Consider the following 23,531-nt stretch of genomic DNA (forward strand, 5'->3'; position numbering starts at 1 on the left):
CCCAGGCCATGTAACCTGGGTGGAGTCCTTACAGCCCTGGGAGGATTGGGGAGAGGATGCACAAGACCCTGCTGAGTCCCTGGCCAGCCTCCTCTCCCACAGAAGATTCAGAAATGGGATGATCTGCTGGGGTGGGTCCTTTGCACATGCCCCTGGCTGGGGTCCACCTGGGGCTCCAGGCCAGGAAGGCCCAGCAGGGTGGGGCAGGATGCTGCAGTAGGCTGGTTCCCAGGTTTCCAGGATCCCAGGGTCAAGGGCAGCAGCTTCTCTGTGCTGGGCCTGTGTGACAGCAGTTAAGTGCCTCTTGCTCTGTGCTGGCAAGATGTGGGCTGGGAAGGGGGTGGGGGGAGTCCCAGGTCCTCAGTTCCCCCCCAGACACTTCCAACACCCACCTCCAGAAATACCAGCAGGAAAGGATTCACTGGGAAGGAGTCAAAATGTTCTTATAACATAGTTTTTATTAGAGGGTCAGACTGGCAAAGAAAAAGAACGTCAAAAAGGTTTTCTGTAAGTGAAATACATTTCCAAATCTCACACAGAATCAAGCTGCATCACAAAAGAGAACAGCAGATGCTGGTGGCTTCATCAACATGAGGTCACAGATGTGACACAACATGGCCAATGAACCCTTAGTCTTGGGAGCCAAGAGGGTAGCTGGGCTGCGGCCCCCAGCTGGGAGCTCCTAGCAGGGCTCGGCTGTGACCCACAAGCCCAGGGACACCTCACACCAGCCATAGCATCAGCAGCCTCGACTGCCCACAGGTCATGAAATGACAAGGCAGAGCCATCAATACACAGATATTTGGTAGGTTTTGGGGGGAAACGAAACAGAAGGAAAAGCTGTCATTGGGAACGCCCACTCCAGCCCATCTGAGCAACTGCCACCTCCAGGCGCTGATGGGAAGGCTTGGTGGTGGCCTGAGAGCCAGGTCAGGGTCTCAAGGCAGCCCCGCTTGTGTCCTACAAAGAGGATTGGCCCAGCTCTGGGAGAACCATGGGGCTCTGCTGGTATGCCCACCATGTGGGGTCTTGGGCCTCACACGTGTCTGGTTCTGACAGCTAAACGCATGGGGTCAGCAGGGCTCTTGTGAATGCTCCCGAAATATCGTCTATCGTTTCTATAAAACTCACAAATGGTCCTTTGCAGGTCAAAGACCATCCAACAAACAGTGTCATCACACAACAAGCTGCTAAGTCAGCTCTCCTAGTCCAGCCAGCCGGTCAAGCAGCGAGGTCGGCACACACCACCTGCTCGGGGAGGGGAGCGTGCTCCGCACGCAAACAAGTGCACACACAGACGTGGCGGCCTGCAGCCTGAGACGTTCAAAACGGGAAAATGCTGAAGAACCGTTCCTCTGGCGCACATTTCCATTTTTGGCTGCACACCCTCACGCCCTCTCCAGTCACCGCCACCATCTATCCTTCAGCCAGCCGGCTGACAGCTTACACACAGAACCATCCTGTCCGGTCACGTAAACCTACTCTGCAGGGGAAAGCTGCACATTTACCTCGAGACACAGGCTCTGCCGTCTGCTCGCCCCTTCGGTGCTAATTTACAGTAACTACAGCCCACAGCTCCTCCTCCTTTCTCGGCGGGCACGGCAAGCCACACTGTGGGGCTGCTTGCTAGAGGATGCTGCATCTCCATGCCCCTAAAGCTTCCAACAGCAACATTCAGAAAAATGATCTTGCCCATTCTAAAGTCACATTAAAAAAGTCTTTTTAATAAAAAGATTATGATGTGCTACAGGCTGGACAATACGATGTCAGTCCACATCTGTAAGCTGTGCTGTTGGCACAGGATGATTTTAAAAGATGCTGTATCATAGAAAAATAACTGTGCAGTTCAATAAAATGCATGTCGTTCAGCTTCTCAATTTAGAACTGAATATTCAAACCAATTATAGTGTCTTTTTTCCCCCCATGAATTGAGTTATTTGCTGTGTGTCTACATGATTTGAGAACATTTTGAACAGTCAATTCTGATATTCAAGTAATTTCATAAAAAGCATTAGTAAAATCAGTTTGGTGCTATAAAGGCAAATCAATTTAAGCACATGACAACATGGCACCCTTTACGACGGAATCGTCTGGAAAACTGAACAAAGAATGCAGCTATCTTAAAAAATATTGAGGTGAAAATGTAACAAATAATTTAACACCACCACATATAAACCCCATAGAAAGACAAAGCTGACACCATGTATGACTGGGAGCTGGCTGGCACGGAGCCACAGCCCGGCTTCTCAGCGGATCACGGTCACGTGGGAAGCCGCCGCCGTGTCCAGGTCCGTCTTGGACGGGTACACCACCTTCAGGTGCCCCTCCTCGTCCACCACGCGGACCTGCTCCACCACCAGCGGGGAGGGCCCGTCATTCTCAGCACAGGGATTCGTTCTGGGAGCTGCAGGTTGTCCCGAAATTGCATCAGCTTCAGTGTCTGAGAGTGAGCCTTCCTCCTTATTTTCCAAAGTGTATTTGTTGATTTCTGCCATTTTCTGCAAATGAAAAATAAATTTTTAACCTAGAGATTACAGGTAATCCAGAGAAGACCGCTGCAAGAGGCAGCCGTTGCAAAATGTGACAGGAAACAGGACATGCTATCCCTCACGGCCAGCGGCCGGGAAGACGGGACCACAGCACTCACCAGAACGAGGGCATCCATGATATCTTTGCATATCTGCAGACTAGTAGCACTTGTTACTTCCAGAAACAAATCAGAGGTTGTTTTCTTAACCTTAGAAAGAAATTAGAAAGATTTCAGAAAAAAATAAAGTCATCAAAAGTAGACATCAGCAATTGCAACACTTAATCTGAAGAAAAACCAGTAAAATGTCACCCAAACCAAGACTATCACCTTCCTACAGAGAGACACAAACTGGAAGGCTGCCCTTGAGGTAAGTCCCGGGGCAGCGCCAAGCGTGAGCCGTGGTGCGCGCTCTGAAGGCCACAGCGGCCCGGCGCGGAGTCTGCACTTGTATCGTGCACGGGGGGGGGGACCTCATGGGGGACAGACACCTGTGTTAACTCTGCACGCGAAACAGCCTCAAAGACACACAGATGTCCAGAGACTCGGCCCTACCTTCGTCTTCTCACTGTTGGTTATCGGTGGGAAAGAAATCACGTCACCATCTGCATCCACAAGGCAAGGGTAGTTTTCTTTTCCATCCAGTAGGTGAAGATATCTGTGTGGGAAGAAATAACCACAGGCAGAGCTATGAAAGCATACCTAAAGCTTAAACTGGACAAATCACAGTTCTTTAGACAAAGTGAGTGTAAGACCAGGGGCGCGTTTAACAAGCTTACGAGAAGCCTGCGTTTACACAGGGCAGCAACAGGTTTCCGCCTAATGAAGGCAGGTCCAAGGACCCCCACTGGGCAGCGACCCCAAGATCTGACACACCATGGCAGGTCTGGTTGTCTGACTTCCTGTGGCTAGTGGGTGACGGCATTTCCCTCGTCCCTTGTGTGTCTCTCTCTTGTGGGCGCTTGGGCACGTCCCGAGGGCCACCCTCCCGTGAGATGACACAAAACCTGCATTCCCGGCACCTGGATCGCTGAAGCAGCGCCCATCTCCCCACATGTCCGAGCCGGGGCCCGTCTAGATGAGACTGATCTAATGGTATTTCCTGTCACCCCACGCAAGAACCCCTGACAGGGGAGTGACAGAAGCTTGGGGAGATTTCTTTTGTCTTTCTTTTCAACACCTGCAAGGAGTTTTCAAGTTTCAGGAGTGTTAGGAGTTTCCTAAATGGCATGAGTTAATGAACGGAGGCTGGCGCGTTGTGATCCCCCAAGAGTGCACCCCTTGGGGCCCGCAGTGGTCCCAAGGCCGCCCCCGAACCTCACCGCCAGCAGGTCCTCCCCTGTGGGAGCGCGCGCAGACTGACCTGTGCAGGCCCGAGACGTTCTGCCTCTTCTTCTGCTTCCTGTGCTCCTCGGCCTCCTGCTGCAACTGCCGCACCAGGTCCTCGGCCTTGATTTCTCTCCGCCCCAGGGGGACGATCTAGGGCGAGAAACCTTGCGGTCAGCTCGTGTGAAAACAAACCTGCACCGGGATCCCAGCCACAAAGCACAGCCATCCTGCCATTCGCTCTGGGTGTCAACGCCATTGACGCCTCTCATCTCTCCTCCATTCGCCTCCACGACGGGGAGAGGCGGCCGAGAGCGGACACTCCTCTGAGCGGAGAGCAAGCCGACTGAGCACAGAACCGCCCTCCACATCACACGTGAACACACTGCGCCTCAGAGGCCACCTCAGGACCTGAGGGCCAAACACTCCAGCACTTCCCAGCTGAGTGTGACCCACAACCTGCCAAGCACACAGCCGCGTTTCCAGGGCGTGCAGGTCCTGAGGAGGCCACGGGAGGAGGACCAGGCCAGCAGCCGGAGCTGGTCATGTCAGGCGCACGGCTCGGCACCGAGGTCCACCTGGCGGCTGCCAAGAACCCCCACCCCCACGGACCTCGGTGGCTGCACAGACCAGGAGCAGGACCGCAATGGAACAACTTACACTGAAGTCAACCTCGAATTAGGAGTTTTGCAAGTGGGATATAAACCACAGTTTTTGGTTAAAAGTTAGTGAGCAAATGAAAAAAACCACTTTCAAATTACTACTTCCTTTGATGAGTTTGCTTTCAAAAGTAACTGTAAGCACGGCCTGTTTTATTATTGTACTTTGTGTACTTGCTAGGAGCAGTGTCAGATTCTACTTTAAAATACTCCAACGCAACCATTAGCAAGTGTATTTTGAAAAACACCAAAGGAACACCTCAAATCCCCAAAATAGGAAGGGACGTGTGGGTCACCTTGAGGTCCTTCGGCGGGCGAGCAGCGTACAGCAGAGGCCCTCGGACAGCTCTGAGGTCGTGGGTTGCGATGGTGGCCACTGTTCTCTTCTCACAAAGGTCCTCGTGGAGCTTTGTCTGCAACACAGAGCCCAGGTGAGCGAAGCTCGGGGTGCCTGGGCCAGTGAGGTGCCAGCCGGGTCGTGGGCCAGGAGCCCCCCACAGCGTGCCCCCCAATACCCGCAGCCTCTCCCAACCAAATATTTCTCATGTGGAACCACCACTGGAAAACTACTTTATCTGTTCATCAACAGGATTCCTTCTTTCTCTACCTCTAAAACACAATGTTTGAGGCTTCTAAGAGTACACCTTGAACTAAAATTTATGACTGAATAAACAAAAGTGCTACTTAAAAAGAAGAATAACCCCAACACGTTTTTCTTCCAAAACACTGATCTTGGAGTTCTAAACACCAGGCAGGGCGTGCCGCACGCCTCCTCCCTGAGCGCAGCAGCCGGAGTCCTGAGACACAGTACATGAAACTCCAGGAAGCCGCCTCTGCTCCCGTGGGGCTGCACCTGGGGCTTTTTCCCATGCGCAAAGATGTGCTTTTTATTTTAAAAGCTGGGCAGACCTCACAGAAAAACAACCAACTGGGAAGTTCATCTAGCTAAAACCTAAACAATTCACATAAGAACGTGCTGGCAAGACTCGACAATTTTAATGCTATCTTACAGGGAACTAAATGTGTAATTTAACACAGAAATCAGAAAAACCACCAAAATATCAGAAACTCGAGGAACACTGATTTTCCACTGCAACAAATCTGTCTTCAAAAATAAGGCTCAACTGTAAGAGTCGAGCATGACAGAGCAGGAGGCGGCGACCACTCCCGACCGGGCACCGTCCAGACACACAGGGGTCGTGTCTGCTCGAGGCGCACTCTTGGTGTGTGAGGTGTGTCGGCTGCCTGGTGGGCCATGTGGGTTGAGGCCCAGGGTGACGAGCCTTGAGGAGCGCTCAGGACCCAGGTCAGTCCTGTTCACTGCGCACAGACTCCTCACAAACACCAAGAGCCCCCCTTTTGCAGGTGAGGAAACTGAAGCACGCAGAAGTGACAGGCCAAGGTCACCCAGCCCCACGACCTCTCCTCCCCACACCCCCGAGCGGCATCCACAGTGCACACCCCGTGTCCTCGCCACATCTGCTGGCCGTGCGCACCCACCTGGGAGGTGAGGAACCGCTTGAGCGCGTTGCCGGCCTGCAGGTCCATGCCCCTCACGACGGCGCCCACAATGAATGGCCGGACGTCCCTGACCTCGGGGCTCACCCTGACCATCAGCGGGGCAGGGCTCTCCGAGATGTGCAGGACCCTGAGCAGCAGCCTGCTGGCGTGGTCCACCTCCTCCTCCTCGCCCTCACCACTCTCCTTCTTCTTCCTCTCCCTCCTCTTCCTCCGGCCCTCTTCCTTCTCGGGGCCCTCGGCCTTGCCCTTGCCCCGCCCGCTGCCCCGGCCTCCGACGCGCAGGTACTCCAGGATCGACCTGGTCTGGCAGCCGCTGACCATCTTCTCCAGGCGCCTGTCCTTCAGCTTGTTGCCCCGGAAGTTGATCTCCTTGAGCTTGGGGCAGTCGGCTAGCTCCGCCGGGATCTCACTGAGCTGGTTGTTGGAGAGGTCCAGCATCTGCAAAAGACCGAGAACACGTCAGATGCCCTGGACCTGGGCCTGGCCCAGGGACGGGGAGGAGTGCCCCTTACTCAGCGAGGGCCCCGCTGCCCATCAGCCACAGCACGCCCCTCGGCCAGTGCGGCTGCGACATGGCAAGACCTGCTTTCTTGGTGCCGCATGCCCTGCGAGTCCGAGCCACCCTGTCCCCAGCTCTGTCCCAGCACCAACATCCTAAGGGACAGGAGTTGGCAATGGTTACCAATCATCTCTATAAAATACTGGTCTTACTCTTCCTGGGACCACACGTTCCCCAGAGGGACCAGCTACAGTAATTTCCAGATGGATGGTTAGGTTAGAGAGACAAGGGACAAGGGGAATATTGGGTTATGAACAACTTAAGTTCTTTGGATGAGAACTCGGTTCCTCACAAAATGATGCTAAGATTCTTGTCAGTTAAATGAGCTAAAATGAAAGAGGAACACATTACTCTTCATATTGCAATATGAAGCCACCAGCAATGCAACACACGGCGCGCTCATCTTTCCCGTGTGCAGAACACGGCTAACTGGCTTTAATACTGGGATGGTCCTCAGCCCTCCCTCATGACCCAGGAAAAGGGCATGGGGCCCTGCTATCTGTGTCGCAAAAAGGCTCAGGCAACGCTACAGCCCAGGCGCAACAACCTTCTATCAGCATTGGTGACCAGACTTTGACAAAATGTGTGGCTGGTGTCAGTATCGACACGATGAAGACAAGCAAAGCAGCACCTTATACGGTCACAGCGGCTTTCTCGGAGCTGTGGGGGCGGGATGAGGGACACCAAGGTGCCACCTTACGTGGTCACGGCGGCTTTCTCAGAGCTGTGGGGGCAGGATGAGGACACCAAGGTGCCACCTTACGTGGTCACAGCGGCTTTCTTGGAGCTGTGGGGGCGGGATGAGGACACCAAGGTGCCACCTTACGTGGTCACGGCGGCTTTCTTGGAGCTGTGGGGGCGGGATGAGGACACCAAGGTGCCACCTTACGTGGTCATGGTGGCTTTCTCAGAGCCACGGGGGCGGGATGAGGACACCAAGGTGCCACCTTACGTGGTCACGGCGGCTTTGTCAGAGCCGTGGGGGCGGGATGAGGACACCAAGGTGCCACCTTACGTGGTCACGGTGGCTTTCTCAGAGCCGTGGGGGCCAGATGAGGACACCAGGGTGCCACTTTACGTGGTCACGGCAGAATTCTCAGAGCCGTGGGGGTGGGATGTGGACACCAAGGTGCCACCTTACGTGGTCACGGTGGCTTTCTCAGAGCCGTGGGGGCCAGATGAGGACACCAGGGTGCCACTTTACGTGGTCACGGCAGAATTCTCAGAGCCGTGGGGGTGGGATGTGGACACCAAGGTGCCACCTTACGTGGTCACGGCGGCTTTCTCAGAGCCATGGGGGTGGGATGTGGACACCAAGGTGAGTGGTCGGATTCCAGGACACTGACAGATAGTCTTCACAGTGGGTGGGGTCTTCTGCCTTCCCTTCTCACTGTGGGTGGTAGAGGACCACCTCTCCTGGGAGCAGCCCCAAGCAGTGGCCCCTCTCTTGGCTTTTCCCAGCGTGACTGTCCCAGGGGCAGCCTCAGCCCAGGCGGCACGTAGCCCTGTGTGTAAATGGCTTCTTTCTCCTTCTCCTCCTGGGCCAGGGGAAGCTCTGGTCTGGCCTTGCTTGGCACTGCGCAGACCTGACGTGGGACTGAGGGTTTACCAGGGTGGCTATGAAGCCACCTCATCATCTGGTTTGGTCGGAGTGGGGAGTGGTGCTTGGAAAGCGAGGCAGCAAAGGGCGGCAGTGGACGCCCAACCGGCCATGGCTTGGGGAGAGCTCTGGGCGGACGTAGCCCGCCTGGACTGCACCCGGAGTCAAAGCAACAGCACAGCAGGCAGGCCCTCTGCGCACACTCACAGTGAAGCAGGCGCTCCCACTTGGTCTTCGTGGCCAGCGATGAGTCCCGGTCCTGCCTGGGGATGTGACAGGGCCACAGCGGGTGGTGGATTTTATCAAGAACTGAAAAGGGGGGAAGGGCTCTGACCATTCAGAAGACGCACCTGCCTTGGCTAGTACAGTGGACAATTTTAATGGAATTTCAAGGACTCCAAGTTATGAAGGAAATTAAAAAGGCATTTGTTTGGAATTCTCTGGCTCAAACAATCAGGCTGCTGAGAGGCCGGGAAAACCAGAGTAGAGAAGGGGGCGTCACCACAGACGTGGTCTTCAGTCAAACCACTGGTGCCAGGCAGCCTGACGGGGCCGTGGGTAACACAATTTCATACAACTGTCACCGTTTGTGCCTCTCCAGGCCCTCCCTTCTCCACTCTTAAGGCAGGAATGGATAGGGTAGGGTACATGGACTATATGGTGGCCCTTCCAGGCCTCCCTGTATCCCATCCCTGGGACCTGGCAGGTCTTTCCACCAAGAGGCAGAGGCTACTGCCCACCCTGGAACCTGCGCTGGCCTCCTGACGTTCAGGAACCAGCAGCCACGGCGACGGTGCCGTAGTCCCGAGCCCAGATTTGCAGAGCCTGCACGCTGGTTTCTCAGGAGCCCATCTCCAGCATTAGAACCAACCTGGGCCCGGCCTGCTGGGGCCACCTAGACCAGACGTCACCATGTGGACACGTGAGCCCGGCTCAGGCCGGAAGAGTCGTGTCACCTGACCGCCTGCTCAGAGGCTTGTGAGCAAAGGCTTCGAGGTCAGGTGTGGGGAGGTCTGCACATAGCTCCACCTGTACACACCAGCTCTGGGGTCTCCTGCACTGTCCAAAGGGGCTCTGGCCAAACAGCTTGAGAACTCCACTGGGACAACCCTCATGGCTGCATGAAAACACGGCCAGCCGGATGGATGTACTGTCTCTGCCTCCTCGGTGAAAAAACCTGGAAACAGCAGCAGAGGAAGAGCCGGTAAGGAGGGGATGGCGGGCAGGGCAGGGCCTGTGCCTCGCTGGCTCCTAGCCCCACCCAGAGTGGCTTCAGGCCAGCAGCCTGGTGCGGTCTCCACAGAGGACAAAGGTACGAGGGTATTCGGGGGAATCTTCTGTCAGGAGCAACAGTCATCAAATAACAGGCCTTTCAGAGCAGTAGCGTGGCAGCAGCCACAGTGCCGAAGCGGCCGCTCAGCACCTGTGCTGGGGCCCTGTGGGAATACAAAGACGGAGGCAGGGGTGAGTGGGGAGGGAGGCAGGCAGAAGTGGGGTCAGATGATGCAGTCCTTGTAGAGAAGCAGAGACCACTGACCCGAGTACAGGGTGGTCCCTACACCAGACCACGCTCAACCTGGTGCTGTGCACCCTGAGCAGCAGCTTCCAGGGGAAGCAGAAGTTCAGACGGTCACACTCTAGGTGAGCGCCAACAGCAGACGGGGGCCTCCAGAGAGGCCCCGAGACGGGAGGTCACGTCAGCACAGTTTAATCTGCGCGGTTTAGGCTGTGCTGAGCACTTGCTTTCTGAGGGGAAGCTGTGTTTGGATTACGCGCTCCAAGCCCCCAAGGATGCGGCACGCATTATCCCTGCAGGGAGAAGTGCGTGCACGTGGAGGGACCTGCCGGATTAACTGCAGCCGCCTGGAGCTCACACAGAACACACCATTTACCTCCTCCCTGCAGGGGACACAGACGCTGGCCAAGGAGGGACAGTCTCCGACCCCAGACTGTGAGCTGACTGCTTTCTAGGAACGTCGCTTCTGCATGAGACACGCTGATAGGGAACAGACCCTAAATTCCTGGCTGTGAGAACCTGAGACAAAACGCCCCCGACTGGAAGCGTGTAAGAAACTGTCTTCATTCTAGTGGGCAATGGCCAGGCAGCAGCTGTTGAAGGGACCTGGACTCTGCCTGGGCACCTGAGTGGGCCCTGCCACCTCCAGCAGCAATGAGAAAATAAAAAGACCAAGTAGAGGGCTGGCCCCGTGGCTTAGCGGTTAAGTGCGCATGCTCTGCTGCTGGCGGCCTGGGTTCAGATCCCGGGCGCTCACCAACGCACCGCTTCTCTGGCCATGCTGAGGCTGCGTCCCACATACAGCAACTAGAAGGCTGTGCAACTATGACATACAACTATCTACTGGGGCTTTGGGGGAAAAAAAAATAAAAAAAATTAAAAAATAAATAAAAAGACCAAGTAGGGATTTTTCTTTTACTTCAATTTCTCTAATCACTGGACAAAAGGTTTCACCTCCAAAGTTGAATTCCCTGTGGAGCTTGACTATGGGAGGAGTCCCACATGTGAGCAACACTGTACAACCTACGTGGGCACGATTCCTTGTAGGAACTGGGAGAAATCCTGGATGCTGTGGTCTCTCAGCTAGCTACTGTGCTGTCCTGGCCCATTTCAGAAGTTTGGGGGAACATTTGTCCTGTCCATCCCTCCATCAGTTCCTGATGGGCAGTGCCATGGGTCTGGGGAATAGTCACTTAAAATGCAGGCAGCAGAGTAACATCAGCATCACGGTGGAGTGAGCTCTCCCTTTTGACTCTCTCTGCTAAGATACAACAAAAAGGACATTCAAATACCAGCAGAGGACATTCACACAACACCAAAAACGTCTGAGACCCACACAGCCTGAAGGTGGAGATGCTACACCCCTCAGAGGAAGTGGAAGGAGGTAAGGAGAACTCCTCTCCTTCCCCAACAACAGTGACCCTGGGACTGGGACTGCATGGCTCTCTGAGACAGAGCGGGGTGCGGCAGCCCTCTGTGGGAAAACCATTGCCCTCCAAGTTCTCTCACAGCCTGTGGGAAATTCCCACATGGAGGGGAGTGAACTGTTGCAGGGGTGCCTTCATCAAGCTAGCACCCCGGGAGAGCAGATAGCGAGGGAAGAGTGAGGAGCCCCTGGGATTGGGTAGACAAAAGAAAGTGGCCCTCCCCAAACCCGGAGTACCAGCACAGCTGGTTAGCCAGAGTGCCCGTGGATCACGGTGGGCTCAGAATACTCAGTTGTTGACCCTCACCTAGTGGTGGCAGGTGGAAGCTGCAACCAGATATTTTCAGAATGAGGAAAAATAAGCCCACACCCTTAAGCAGTATGCAAAAATATATTAAATCCCCAGACCAGAAGGAAAATGACAAGGACCTAGAAATTAATCCTGAAGGCACAGACATTTATAACCTAAATTACAGAGAATTCAAAATAGCTATCATAAAAAAGCTCAACAAACTACAAGAAAATACAGATAGACAATTCAATGAAATCAGGAACTTCTTCACAAAAGAGATTGAAACTATAAAGAAAAACCAATCAGAAATGTTGGAAATGAAAAACACAATGGAGAAGATAAAGAAAAGTCTGGAATCTTTAAAGAACAGAGCAGATAATACGGAGGAAAGAATTAGCAATAGGAATGCAGAAATGCTCCAGATGGAGGAGAGAGAACTAAGACTAAAAAGAAATGAAGAAATTCTCTGAGAAATATCTGACTCAATTAGGAAATGCAACATAAGGATTATAGGTATTCCAGAGAGAGAAGAGAGGGAAAAAGGCGCAGAGAGCTGGTTCAAAGAAATAATAGCTGAGACTTTCCCAAACCTGGGGAAGGAGCTGGAAATACAAGTGAATGAAATCAATAGATCTCCTAAATACATCAACATGAAAAGACCCTCTCCAAGGCATACAGCAGTAAAGCTGGCAAAAGTCAATGATAAAGGAAAAATATTAAGAGCAACAAGACAAAAAAAAATAACGTAGAAAGGAACTCATATCACACTCTCAGCCAATTTCTCGGCAGAAACTTTACAGGGCTAGGAGAGAGTGGAATGATACATTCAAAATTCTGAAAGACAAAAACTTTCAGCCAAGAATACTCTATCCAGTGAAAATATCCTTCAGATATGATGGAGAAATAACTATCAGAGATAAACAAAAGCTAAGGGAGGTCATTGCCACAAGACCCCCACTACAAGAAATGCTCAAGAAGGCCCTGATGCCTGAAAAAAAAAAAAAAAGAGAAAGGAGATACAAAGCTTTGAGCAAGAAGAAAAATAGGTAGACAAAATCAGAAAAATTGCAGCTCTCTATCAGAATAGGTTAGCAAACAATTATAACACCAAAGATTAAGGGAAGGAAAACACCAAAAATAAATATAACCTCATCACTTTAAACACAAACTCACAACACAAGATGGAATAACTGGTGACAATAACAACTTACAAGAGGAAGAGGAGGGGGATGGAATCGACTTAGTCTAAGGAAATAAGAGGCCATCAGAAAAAGGACTATCTCATCTACGAGATTTTTTTATACAAACCTCATGGTAATCACTAAACAAATATACAGAACAGAAACACATATGATAAATAAAGAGAAAACTAAGGAAACCATCATACAGAACTACCAACCTGAATTGGTAGTCCGAAACACATGGGATGAGAAACAAAGGAAATGCAAAAGAACTGGAAAAGGAGCGATAAAATAGCAGTATTAAGGCCTCGTATATCAATAATCACTCTAAACGTAAATGGATTGAATTCTTCAATCAAAAGACACAGAGTAGCCAGACAGATTAAAACACACGACCCAACAATATGCTGCCTCCAGGAAACACATCTCAGCTCTAAAGACAAACACAGGCTCAGAGTGAAAGGATGGAAGACAATACTCCAAGCTAATGGCAAACAAAAGAAAGCAGGTGTTGCCATACTCATATCAGACAAAGTACGCTTCAAGATAAAACAGGTAATGAGAGACAAAGAGGGGCAACAGATAATGATAAAAGGGACACTCCATCAAGAAGACCTATCACACTGGGCCAGCCCCATGGCTTAGCAGTTAAGTGCGCGCACTCCGTTACTGGCGGCCCGGGTTCGAATCCCGGGCGCACACTGACGCACCGCTTCTCCGGCCATGCTGCGGCCGTGTCCCACATACAGCAACTAGAAGGATGTGCAACTATGACATACAACTATCTACTGGGGCTGTGGGGGAACAAAAAACGAGGAGGAGGATTGGCAATAGACGTTAGCTCAGAGCCGGTCTTCCTCAGCAAAAAGAGGAGGATTAGCATGGATGTTAGCTCAGGGCTGATCTTCCTCACACACACCAAAAAATCAAATAAAAAGAAGACATATCACTTATCAATATATATGCACCCAATACAGGAGCACCAAGGTACATAAAGCAACTATTAACAAACCTAAAAGGAGATATTAACAACAACACAATAATAGTAGGTGATCTTAACACCCCACTCTCATCAATGGACAGATCATCCAGACAGAAAGTCAATAAGGAAATAGTGGACTTAAATGAAAAACTAGACTAGATGGACTTAATAAGATATATATAGAGCACTCCATACAAATGCAGCAGATTACACATTCTTCTCAAGCGTGCATGGAACATTCTCAAGGACAGACCATATGTTGGGAAACAATGCAAGCCTCTATAAATTTAAGAAGATTGAAATCATAACAAGCATCTTTTCTGACCATAATGCTATGAAACTAGAAATGCACTATAAGAAAAGAAACTAGGAAAGTGACAAAGACGTGGAGACTAAGCAACATGTTACTGAACAACAAATGGAAGAAATTAAAGGAGAAATCGAAAAATATCTAGAGACAAATGAAAATGAAAACACACCATACCGACTCATATGGGATGCAGCAAAAGCGGTCCGAGAGAAAAACTCATAGCAACACAGGTCCACCTTAACAAATGAGAAAAATCCCAAATAAGCAACCTTAAACTACACCTAACAGAATTAAGAAAAAAAGAACAAACAAAACCCAAAGTCAGCAGAAGGAGGGAAATAATAAAAATCAGAGCAGAAATAAATGAAATTGAAACCACAAAAATAGTAGAAAGGATCAATGAAACAAAGAGCTGGTTCTTTGAGAAGATAAAAAAAATTGACACTTACCCAGACTCACTAAGAAAAAAAGAGAGAAGGCTCAAATAAATAAAATTAGAAATGAAAGAGGAGAAATTACAACGCATACCACAGAAATACAAAGAATTATTAAAAAATACTATGAAAAACTATATGCCAACAAGTTGGACAATCTACAAGAAATGGATAAATTCTTAGACTCATACAACCTCCCAAAACTGAACCAAGAAGAAACAGAGAATCTGAATAGAGCAATCACAAGAGATTGAAACAGTAATCAAAAACCTCCCAAAAAATAAAAGCCCAGGACCAGAAGGCTTCTCTGGAGAATTTTACGAAACATTCAAAGAAGATTTAATACCTATCCTTCTCAAACTATTCCAAAAAACAGAGGAAGACGGAACACTTCCTAACACGTTCTACAAGGCCAACATCACCCTGATACCAAAGCCAGACAAGGGCAATACAAAGAAGGAAAATTACAGGCCCACAGAGCTGATGAACGTAAATGCAAAAATCCTCAACAAAATATTGGCAAGCCAAATACAGCAATACATTAAAAAGATCATACACCTTGATCAAGTGGGATTTATACCAGGGACATACGGATGGTTCAATATCTGCAAATCAACCAATGTGAATACACCACATTAACAGGACGAGGAATAAAAACCACATGGTCATCTCAAGAGACGCAGAGAAAGCACCTGACAAGATCCAACATCCATTTATTAATTAATTAATTTATTTATTTTTTCCCCCAAAGCCCCAGTAGATAGTTGTATGTCATAGCTGCATATCCTTCTAGTTGCTGTATGTGGGACACGGCCTCAGCAGGGCTGGAGAAGCGGTGCTTTGGTGCGCGCCCGGGATCGAACCCGGGCCGCCAGCATCGGAGCGCGCACACTTAACTGCTAAGCCACAGGGCCGGCCCTCCAACATCCATTTATGATAAAAACTCTCAACAAAATGGGTATAGAAGGAAAGTACCTCAACATAATAAAGGCCATATATGACAAACCCACAGCCAACATCATACTCAACGGGGAAAAACTGAAAGCCATCCCTCTGAGAACAGGGACAAGACAAGGGTGCCCACTCTCGCCACTCTTATTCAATATAGTACTGGAGGTTTTGGCCAGAGCAATTAGGCAAGAAAAAGGAATAAAAGGAATCCAAATAGGCAATGAAGAAGTGAAACTCTTGCTGTTTGTAGATGACATGATTTTATATACAGAAAACACTAAAGAACCCATTGGAAACCTATTAGAAATAATCAACAATTACAGCAAAGTTGCAGGGTACAAAATCAACTTACAAAAATCAGTTGCATTTCTATACTCTAATAAGGAACTAACAGAACGAGAACTCAAGAAGACAATCCCCTTTACAATCACAACAAAACGAATAAAATATCTAGGAATAAATTTAACCAAGGAGGTGGAAGACCTATACAATGAAAACTATAAGACATTATTGAAAGAAATCGATGATGACATAAAAAAATGGAAAGATATCTCATGCACACGGATTGGAAGAATAAACATAGTTAAAATGTCCATACTACCTAAAGCAATCTATGGTTTCAATGCAATCCCAATCCCAATCCCAATGACATTCTTCACGGAAATAGAACAAAGAATACTAAAATTCTTATGGGGCAACAAAAGACCCCAAATAGCTAAAGCAATCCTGAGAAAAAAGAACAAAGCTGGAGGCATCACGACCCCTGACTTCAAAATATACTACACAGCAATAGTAATTAAAACAGCATGGTACCAATACAAAAACAGACACACAGATCAATGGAACAGAATTGAAAGCCCAGAAATAAAACCACACATCTACGGAAAGCTAATCTTCGATAAAGGAGCTAAGAACATATAATGGAGAAAGGAAAGTCTCTTCAATAAATGGTGCTGGGAAAACTGGACAGCCACATGCAAAAGAATGAAAGTAGACTATTTTCTTTCTCCATACACAAAAATTAACTCAAAATGGATCAAAGACTTGAAGGTAGGACCTGAAATATAAAACTCCTGGAAGAAAACATAGGCAGTTTGACATCAGTCATAGAGGGATCTTTTCGAATTCCATGTCTACTCAGACAAGGGAAACAAAAGAAAAAATAAACAAGTGGGACTTCATCAGACTAAAGAGCTTCTGCAAGGCAAATGAAACCAGGATCCAAACGAAAAGACAACCCTCCAGCTGCGAGAAAATATTTGCAAACCACATATCCAATAAGTGGTTAATCTCCATAATATATAAAGAACTCATACAACTGAACAACAAAAAAACAGACAACCCGATCAAAAAATGGGCAAAGGATATGAACAGACATTTTTCCAAGGAAGATATAGACATGGCCAATAGGCACATGAAAAGATGTTCAACATCACTAAGCATCAGGGAAATGCAAATCAAAACTACACTAAGATATCACCTTACATCTGCTAGAATGGCTATAATCACCAAGACAAAAAATAACAAATGTTGGAGAGGTTGTGGAGAAAAGGGAACCCTAATCCACTGCTGCTGGGAATGCAAACTGGTGCAGCTTCTATGGAAAACAGTATGGAGAGTCCTCAAAAAATTAAAAATAGAAATACCTTATGATCCAGCTATCCCACTACTGGGAATCTATCCAACTAACCTGAAATCAACAATCCAAAGAGGCTTATGCACCCCTATGTTCATCGCAGCACTATTCACTATAGCCAAGGCAAGGAAGCAACCCAGGTGTCCCTCGACTGACGACTGGATAAAGAAGATGTGGTATATATATACCATGGAATACTACTCAGCCATAAAAAAAGACAAAATTGTCCCATTTGCCACAACATGGATGGACCTGGAGAGTGTTATGTTACGCAAAATAAGCCAGAGAAAGACAAACACTGTATGATTTCACTCATATGTGGAAGATAAACTAATACACGCACAGAGAGAACAGTTTGGTGGTTACCAGGAGGAAGGGGGTCGGGGGGGTGGGCACAAGGGGCGAAGGGATGCATTTATATGGTGACTGACAAGCAATAATGTACAATTAAAATTTCACGTTATAAACTATTATGACATCAATAAAAAAAAAAAAGAACTCATGGAGAACCTATAGATAAAAAGACTAGAGAGACTTTTCAAGCAGTGGCAAAGGAAGGACCTTATGAATCCTGACTCAAAATAGCAGGGAAATTTGAAACCTGATTGGATATTTGATATTAAGGACTTCTTTTAAAACATTTTAGGTGTGATATAGTACTGTAGTTATGTTTTAAAAAATTAAGAGTCCATATCTTACAAAATGATACAATGTCTGGGAGTTTGCTTTAAAATAAGATGAAGGGGAGTAGAGGAGAAGATATACATGAAACAACATCGGCCATAGTTGATTGCTGAAGTTGAGATGGATACATGAAAGATTATTTGCCATTTTTCTCGTTTTGTATAGATTTGAAATTTTCCACATTAAAGCTTTTAAAAAGACAAAAAAAAAAAAAAAGCACGCAGCAGTCACATGAAGGTGTCACCCATCCTTGGTCCACCACAGCCATGGCAATTGAGCCCAACAGGTCACAGAACCCCAGGGTAAGAAGCTATGCAACTGGGGAGAAGCCCACTCCAGCTTCTCTTAGATCTCCTGGGGGGGACAGGCCAAGCAGAATGGATCAGAGGCCAAGACAATGACGAAGCCAGGCTCACCACAGGCAGTTAACTAACTGGTGAGGTAAAGCACAGCGAAAGTGCAGCCATCTCTTCAGCCTCCTTGGCCCAGGTGGCTGGAGTGGGGAAGAGGGACAGGCCTTCACCATCTGGTGGCAGCTTCCTAGGGAGTGAGCCAAGCAGAGATCTGTGTGCTGTTACTTTGGTGGCCCCTACAGAACCGGGCCTCCAAGTATTCCTTGTGTGACATCTCCCCACCAATCTGGACTGGGCTTTACCTAATTAATCAATAGGATGCAGCAGAAGTGATAGAGTGCTAGTTCCAAGTCTACGCCTGAAGGCCTGCCAGCTTCTGCTTCTGTGCTCCGAGGAGCCCTGAGCTGCCACGTAAGTCAGACTAAACTGCTGGGGAAGGATGGGTCCCCAAAGGACCTGGAGAGAGAGAAGCCCAGCTGAGCCCCTGGCCTACTGAATGTAGTCACGCGAGTGACCAAAAGCAAGAGCAGTGACCGAGCAGCTGGGCCAGCCCAGCATGGAGAACTGTCAGCAAATACAACGACTGCTGTGGTTTGAAGCTACAAAATCGTGGAGCAGTAATGCAGCCCTGGATGACCTACACAGGCACCATCACCTCTCTTCACGGCACTACGGTTATCCTCACAATTCTCTCACAGGTGAGGGAACAGGTGGGAGCCAACAGCATCACTATGAGATGCCGAGCTGAAACCCACACTTGCCGGTTCTGAGCCCAGATTTCTCTCCTCTAGCTGTCTTCCCACAGCACCAGGAAGGACAAGGAACATCTCTACTCAAAACTCCAGCGCATGTGCAGCAATGCTGTTTCACAGTTCTAGTAGCCATTCCTCATGGAGGCATCATGTTAGAAAAGGCCCCCAAAAGGGGGCATCTGAGCCCCAAAGGGATTCGAAGTAGCTCTTGCACAACACGCTCTAAGAAACAACCCTCTTCATGTGAAAGAGAGCCCATGGGAGTCTAAGAATGGTGAACAGAACGGACCAGGAGAGGGGGATTTAGCAAATGAGACATTCTCTTTGACCTAAATGAGGGGTTTTTGGACACAATAAAGGCTACTACTTTACTGAGCGGGTACTAGAGAGGGTACATCAAACTAGAGAGGGAACATCAAAAAAAAAAAAAAAAACCACCAAAAAACAAAAAACTTGAATACTGTTAAGACATTATGGATTTGAAAAGAAATATAACAACTCTATGCTCACGTGACACTATACTAAGCTACACATCTGGTACACCAACCTTCTGAAAAACCAAAAGACCAGATGGGAAGCTGGAGTAGAAAGTGCTGGACGTCACGCGTCATACCTTCACCTTAAAGGAAAGCCTACAGCCCTGGACGACCAGTGTCCCAGGGAGCCATCCCTCACAGCTTCTTCCTGGAAATGCCAGCAAGCACGTGTCATTCTGCAGGGTGGTCTTGTCAATTTCTCTTAACTGCAAACATACACACACATATACAAATATATCTTTACACACACACAGACATATTTGTAAAAGGAGTTGGCAATATCCTAAGAGTAATTTCTGCTGTGAACGGATCAGTTGCTAAACTGTATACACATTTTATTGTTTTAAAGAAAAATTTGCACAAAAAGGATGAAAAATTTGAGCAAGGAGAAACACAGGCCTGCCAGTTTAAGGATGAAAAGGAAGATGCAGGTAAAAGAGCACTGGACAGGAGCCTACAGACCTGAATTTAGGTCATGGCTCTGGGACTTCCGTCCTCCCATCTCTCACTCAACAGACTTAAGGGGCACCTATTACAAGCCAAGCATTCTGCTGGGGTCCCAAGATGAATAAGTAAGTGGTCCCCAGACAACGGAGTCTAGAGGAAACCCCAAATTATCTGCTGTTTACTTTTGGCAACCCCTTCCCGCTTTCTGTAAGACAGGAATAATAACTCCTACCTTAGAAGGCTGTTGTTAGCGTTAAATGAAATACCATACATGAAATCACATCGTGGGCATTATGCAAATTCTAGTTATTTCACATCTTCATGCCTTGTCCGTGCCCCCCCTCCCACAGGCCTCACACAGTCATTTCACAAATATTTGGAGACAAAAAATCTAGAAATGGGTCCCTGCTGTTGACTTGCTTCCGACCTGAGGGAGGAGCCAAGTTGGCTAACAACTACGAAACAGTGTGCTACGTGTCCAAGTCCAGTTGGGAACAGTGTGGTGCGAGTAGAGAGAACCACCCGAGAATGCAGGCCAGGTTAGTGGGAGGGGAACTGGGGGTAGCGACGGCTTCTCAGAGCTGCTGACACTAGAGCTGGCTCTTCCCGGCCAGCAGAAACTTGCCAGGCCCGTCCCCGTGGGACGTCACCGGGACGGCTCAGCAGCGGGAGGAGCTCCCTGGCCGTGGCTACTCCATGCCCCGCCCCGCCCCGCCCGCGCCGGGCAGCCCCGCTGACCTTGAGCGAGGCCAGGTGGGCGATGTCGGGGCTGAGCTCTCGGAGGCAGTTGTCGGCGGCCGCCAGTTCGCTGAGCAGGGGCAGCGCGCCGGGGCGGAAGAGCGCGGCGGGGAAGGAGTCCAGGCGGTTGCCGGTGAGGTTGAGGCTCTGCAGGCGCGGGGCGCAGCGCGCCAGGTCGGCGGGCAGCTCGCGCAGCCGGTTGCCGCTGAGGTTGAGGCTCTGCAGCTGTGGGAGGCCCGGCGGGTCGGCGGGGCCCAGGCCCTGGCCCGGCGGCAGCGCCTCCAGCGCGTTGCCCGACAGGTCGAGCACGCGCAGCGCGGGCAGCGGGCCGAGCTCGGGGCTCAGGCCGGGCCCCAGCGCGTTGCGGCGCAGCACCAGGCTGTGCAGCTGCGGGAGGCCCTGCGCCAGGCCCGGCCCCGGCTCGCGCAGGCTCCCGCAGCCGCTCACCTCCAGGTAGTGCAGCAGCGGCAGGGTGAAGAGCCGCGGCGGCAGCCGCCCGCCCGCCGCCCGCACCCGCTCCTCCAGCCCGGGCCCCGTCAGCATCAGCTCCCGCCGCCGCTCTCGCTCCGCCAGCTCCAGCTCGGGCCAGGCCTCAGAGACAGCCGCTGCCGCCGCCATCGTGCCGCCGCTTCCGCAGCCTGTCCCGGGGTGCTTCCGGGGCACGGCTGCGTCACTTCCGGCCCAGGCCGGAAGAAGCCATAGAGAACACGCCCGGACGCTAGAGCGCCTCAGTGAGTGCCATAGAGGAGAGGGTCCTCTCCCAAATGGAGCCGGGGGGCGGGGCTGGGAGGTCCGGTCTTTCCCGAGTCCTCGTCAGCCTGCGGGTCGGGCTGGGGGCACTGCGGCCCGGAGCTCCGGAGTCCGCGGGGCCACTCCCTCCTGACCTGTCCTTGACCCCGACCTGGCCGGCCGCGCCTATTCTCGCAGAGTCCTCGCGGGAGCCTGTAGGGAAGGAACCGTGGTCCCGCCGCCCTCCGAGCTCTGGGCTGAGACCCTGCGATGACAGGCGGATGAGGAGTCCTGCTGTATCCGCGGAGATGCCCGGGGAATTTGGGCTTCAGTACCACCTAGTTGGGAAAGGGGAGGGACGGAGGCCTTTCAGGGGAGAGTAAATGGTTTCCAGGAGAGATGACGGGCCCTAAGGAGAGCAGATGGGGGGATGACAGTTTGTGACAGTGGGTCTGGGTGTGGCCTCGCTTCTAGTCTCTCCCTGACGAGAGTCCATCTTCCCGGCAACCGAGTTCCTTTGGCGGGTGTGTGTTTAGGCAGAGAAGGGAGTTCGGAGACAGCTTCACCCACATCTGCTATTTCGCAAGAGCCTGCTGCTCAAAATAATCAATATACCGAAGCGGCGTATTTTGGGGTGGCGTATTCTGCTACCCTTCAATACCCAATCAAATTCCCCTTAGTAATGTTCTGTCCACTGTCCTCGTCTCCTGCCCCGGGCGTAAACGCCCAGCTGCCCTGTCGTGTTCAGAGTTGAGTTCGCTCTCTCTCCGTCACAATGGTCCTGGGTTACGTCTTCCTTGCTGTTTTTAACGAGCATCCAGTGCAATGTTTTTCCTTACAGATCAGTGGTTCTTGTATTGGAATCACCGGGAGATTACAAATGACCGATGCCAGGTCCCTCATCGAGAGATTCTGGCCTGATAATCTGAGCTGCGGCATGAGCGTGGGGGTTTTCACAAGTTCCCCGGGTGTTTCTATTGAGCAGGCAAGGTTGAGAAGCCACTTGGGATCAGTTAGTTTTCCTGTGTTGGGATCCTCTAGCTGGGGCTTTTGGAGGAGGTGTGCAAGTCAGGGCGCTGCCCCTGTTTTCATTAACTCCTCACCACAGCAGGGTTTTCAGTTGTTTTATTTTGTTTTGAAATTTCTGAACTTTGTATTGAAGTGTGATAGACATCCAGAAAAGTGTGCACACATCACGAGTGAATTTTGCCCAAACTGAACACATCTGTGTAGCCATCCTGTAAAACTAGAAACAGGTGATTACCAGTCCCCCCAAAGCCCCCTCATGCCCCAAAGTGGAATCACTTTCTTGATGTCCTACACCACAGGTGAGGTTTCCCATTTGCATGGCTTGAAAACATGTCAAACTCAAGATTATATTATTTAGGGGTACATTCGCATGTGGTAAATCTATGAAGACAACCAATTGATACATTATTCCTGAAAAGCAAAGCTGAATTTACTCTCTTGCAAAGCGAGGGAGATCTACAGTCTCCCTGAAGAGTGTCTGAGCAGGCCTTGTGTAGATTATGCAAGTGAATAGTGGGTGATTCATTTTTCTGGAGCCCAACTAACGTCTGTGAGCCGACTTGGTGACACCATATGGGTCAGCTTTTGTGACGGTGACGTCGGCCAAAAAGCACCCGCAAATTGCCAGAGGCTCTCCAACAATGCAGGTCAGCAGTTGTTCACCTGGCATGGCTGTTGCCGTCAGCTGCGGTGCTGGCCCGGGCTACAGGTGGACCCTGATCTGCACCGCGTGTCCTCATGGTGCGGGCCCTGGCTGAAGGAACGCCCCTAGGTGGTAGAAGCTGGGCTCTCATGGCAGAGGGAAGGGACGAGATGGACAGAGCGAAACCCCGCAAGCACAGGGGAAGCTTCTGCGTGCCTGTAGCATGGATCTGTCACGTCGGCTCACATACAGCTGTCGAGGGAGACACACAACCGAGCACGCACTCAGGGCGGGGGTATGTGCTGCCTCCAGGACCACAGGGCAACAACAAGGTGGAAGCAATTAAGTGTCAGCCTGTAATAGAAGCTTCCACAGGTATTGAGGGAAAATTCTGTAGAACTGCAGTCAGGGCTGGAAGGAAACTCTGACTTGAATCCTCTTGAGCTGCTTCCCCAACCAGGAGCATCTCTCCTTCATCCCGGACTCGGCTCTTCCCCCCTAGCTGAGCCCTGCCAATGACAGACCCACACCACTTCCTGAAGCAGCTCTGTTGGAAAGCTCATCCCCTGTGATAAGCCCAAATCTGTCTCCCTCTCACTCACCCCTGCTGCTTCTGCTTCTGCCCTCAGCATACCTCATCCCCCTGCCTCATGGCAGCCTGGCACAGACACTGCTGGCTGCCCGACCGCAGCCAGGGCAT

General features: G+C 50.3%; 1 protein-coding gene across 1 annotated transcript; it reads right to left on the bottom strand.

Moving 5' to 3' along the window:
- Positions 1-438: 438 nt before the first annotated feature.
- Positions 439-23,531, bottom strand: LRRC47 (leucine rich repeat containing 47). The gene is made up of 9 exons (XM_058553865.1): positions 23,466-23,531; positions 21,332-21,497; positions 20,431-21,227; positions 6,013-6,471; positions 4,809-4,925; positions 3,891-4,006; positions 3,083-3,185; positions 2,648-2,737; positions 439-2,498 (listed from the first exon to the last, which is right to left on the bottom strand). Exons 1-9 carry the CDS (start codon positions 23,529-23,531, stop codon positions 2,247-2,249), a joined length of 2,166 nt encoding a protein of 721 aa, XP_058409848.1. The 3' UTR covers positions 439-2,246.

The sequence above is a fragment of the Diceros bicornis genome, chromosome 13, assembly GCF_020826845.1.
Source record: "Diceros bicornis minor isolate mBicDic1 chromosome 13, mDicBic1.mat.cur, whole genome shotgun sequence".
NCBI classification, from domain to species: domain Eukaryota; kingdom Metazoa; phylum Chordata; class Mammalia; order Perissodactyla; family Rhinocerotidae; genus Diceros; species Diceros bicornis.

Excerpts from the sequence above, each read along its gene's own strand:
- LRRC47 (XM_058553865.1), bottom strand. The coding sequence starts at position 23,531 with ATGCCCTGGCTGCGGTCGGGCAGCCAGCAGTGTCTGTGCCAGGCTGCC. Across the intron at positions 6,472-20,430 it reads CCCACCTGGCCTCGCTCAAG|ATGCTGGACCTCTCCAACAA; the intron begins GTCAGCGGGGCT and ends GGTCTTTTGCAG. Across the intron at positions 2,499-2,647 it reads TCATGGATGCCCTCGTTCTG|AAAATGGCAGAAATCAACAA; the intron begins GTGAGTGCTGTG and ends TTTCATTTGCAG.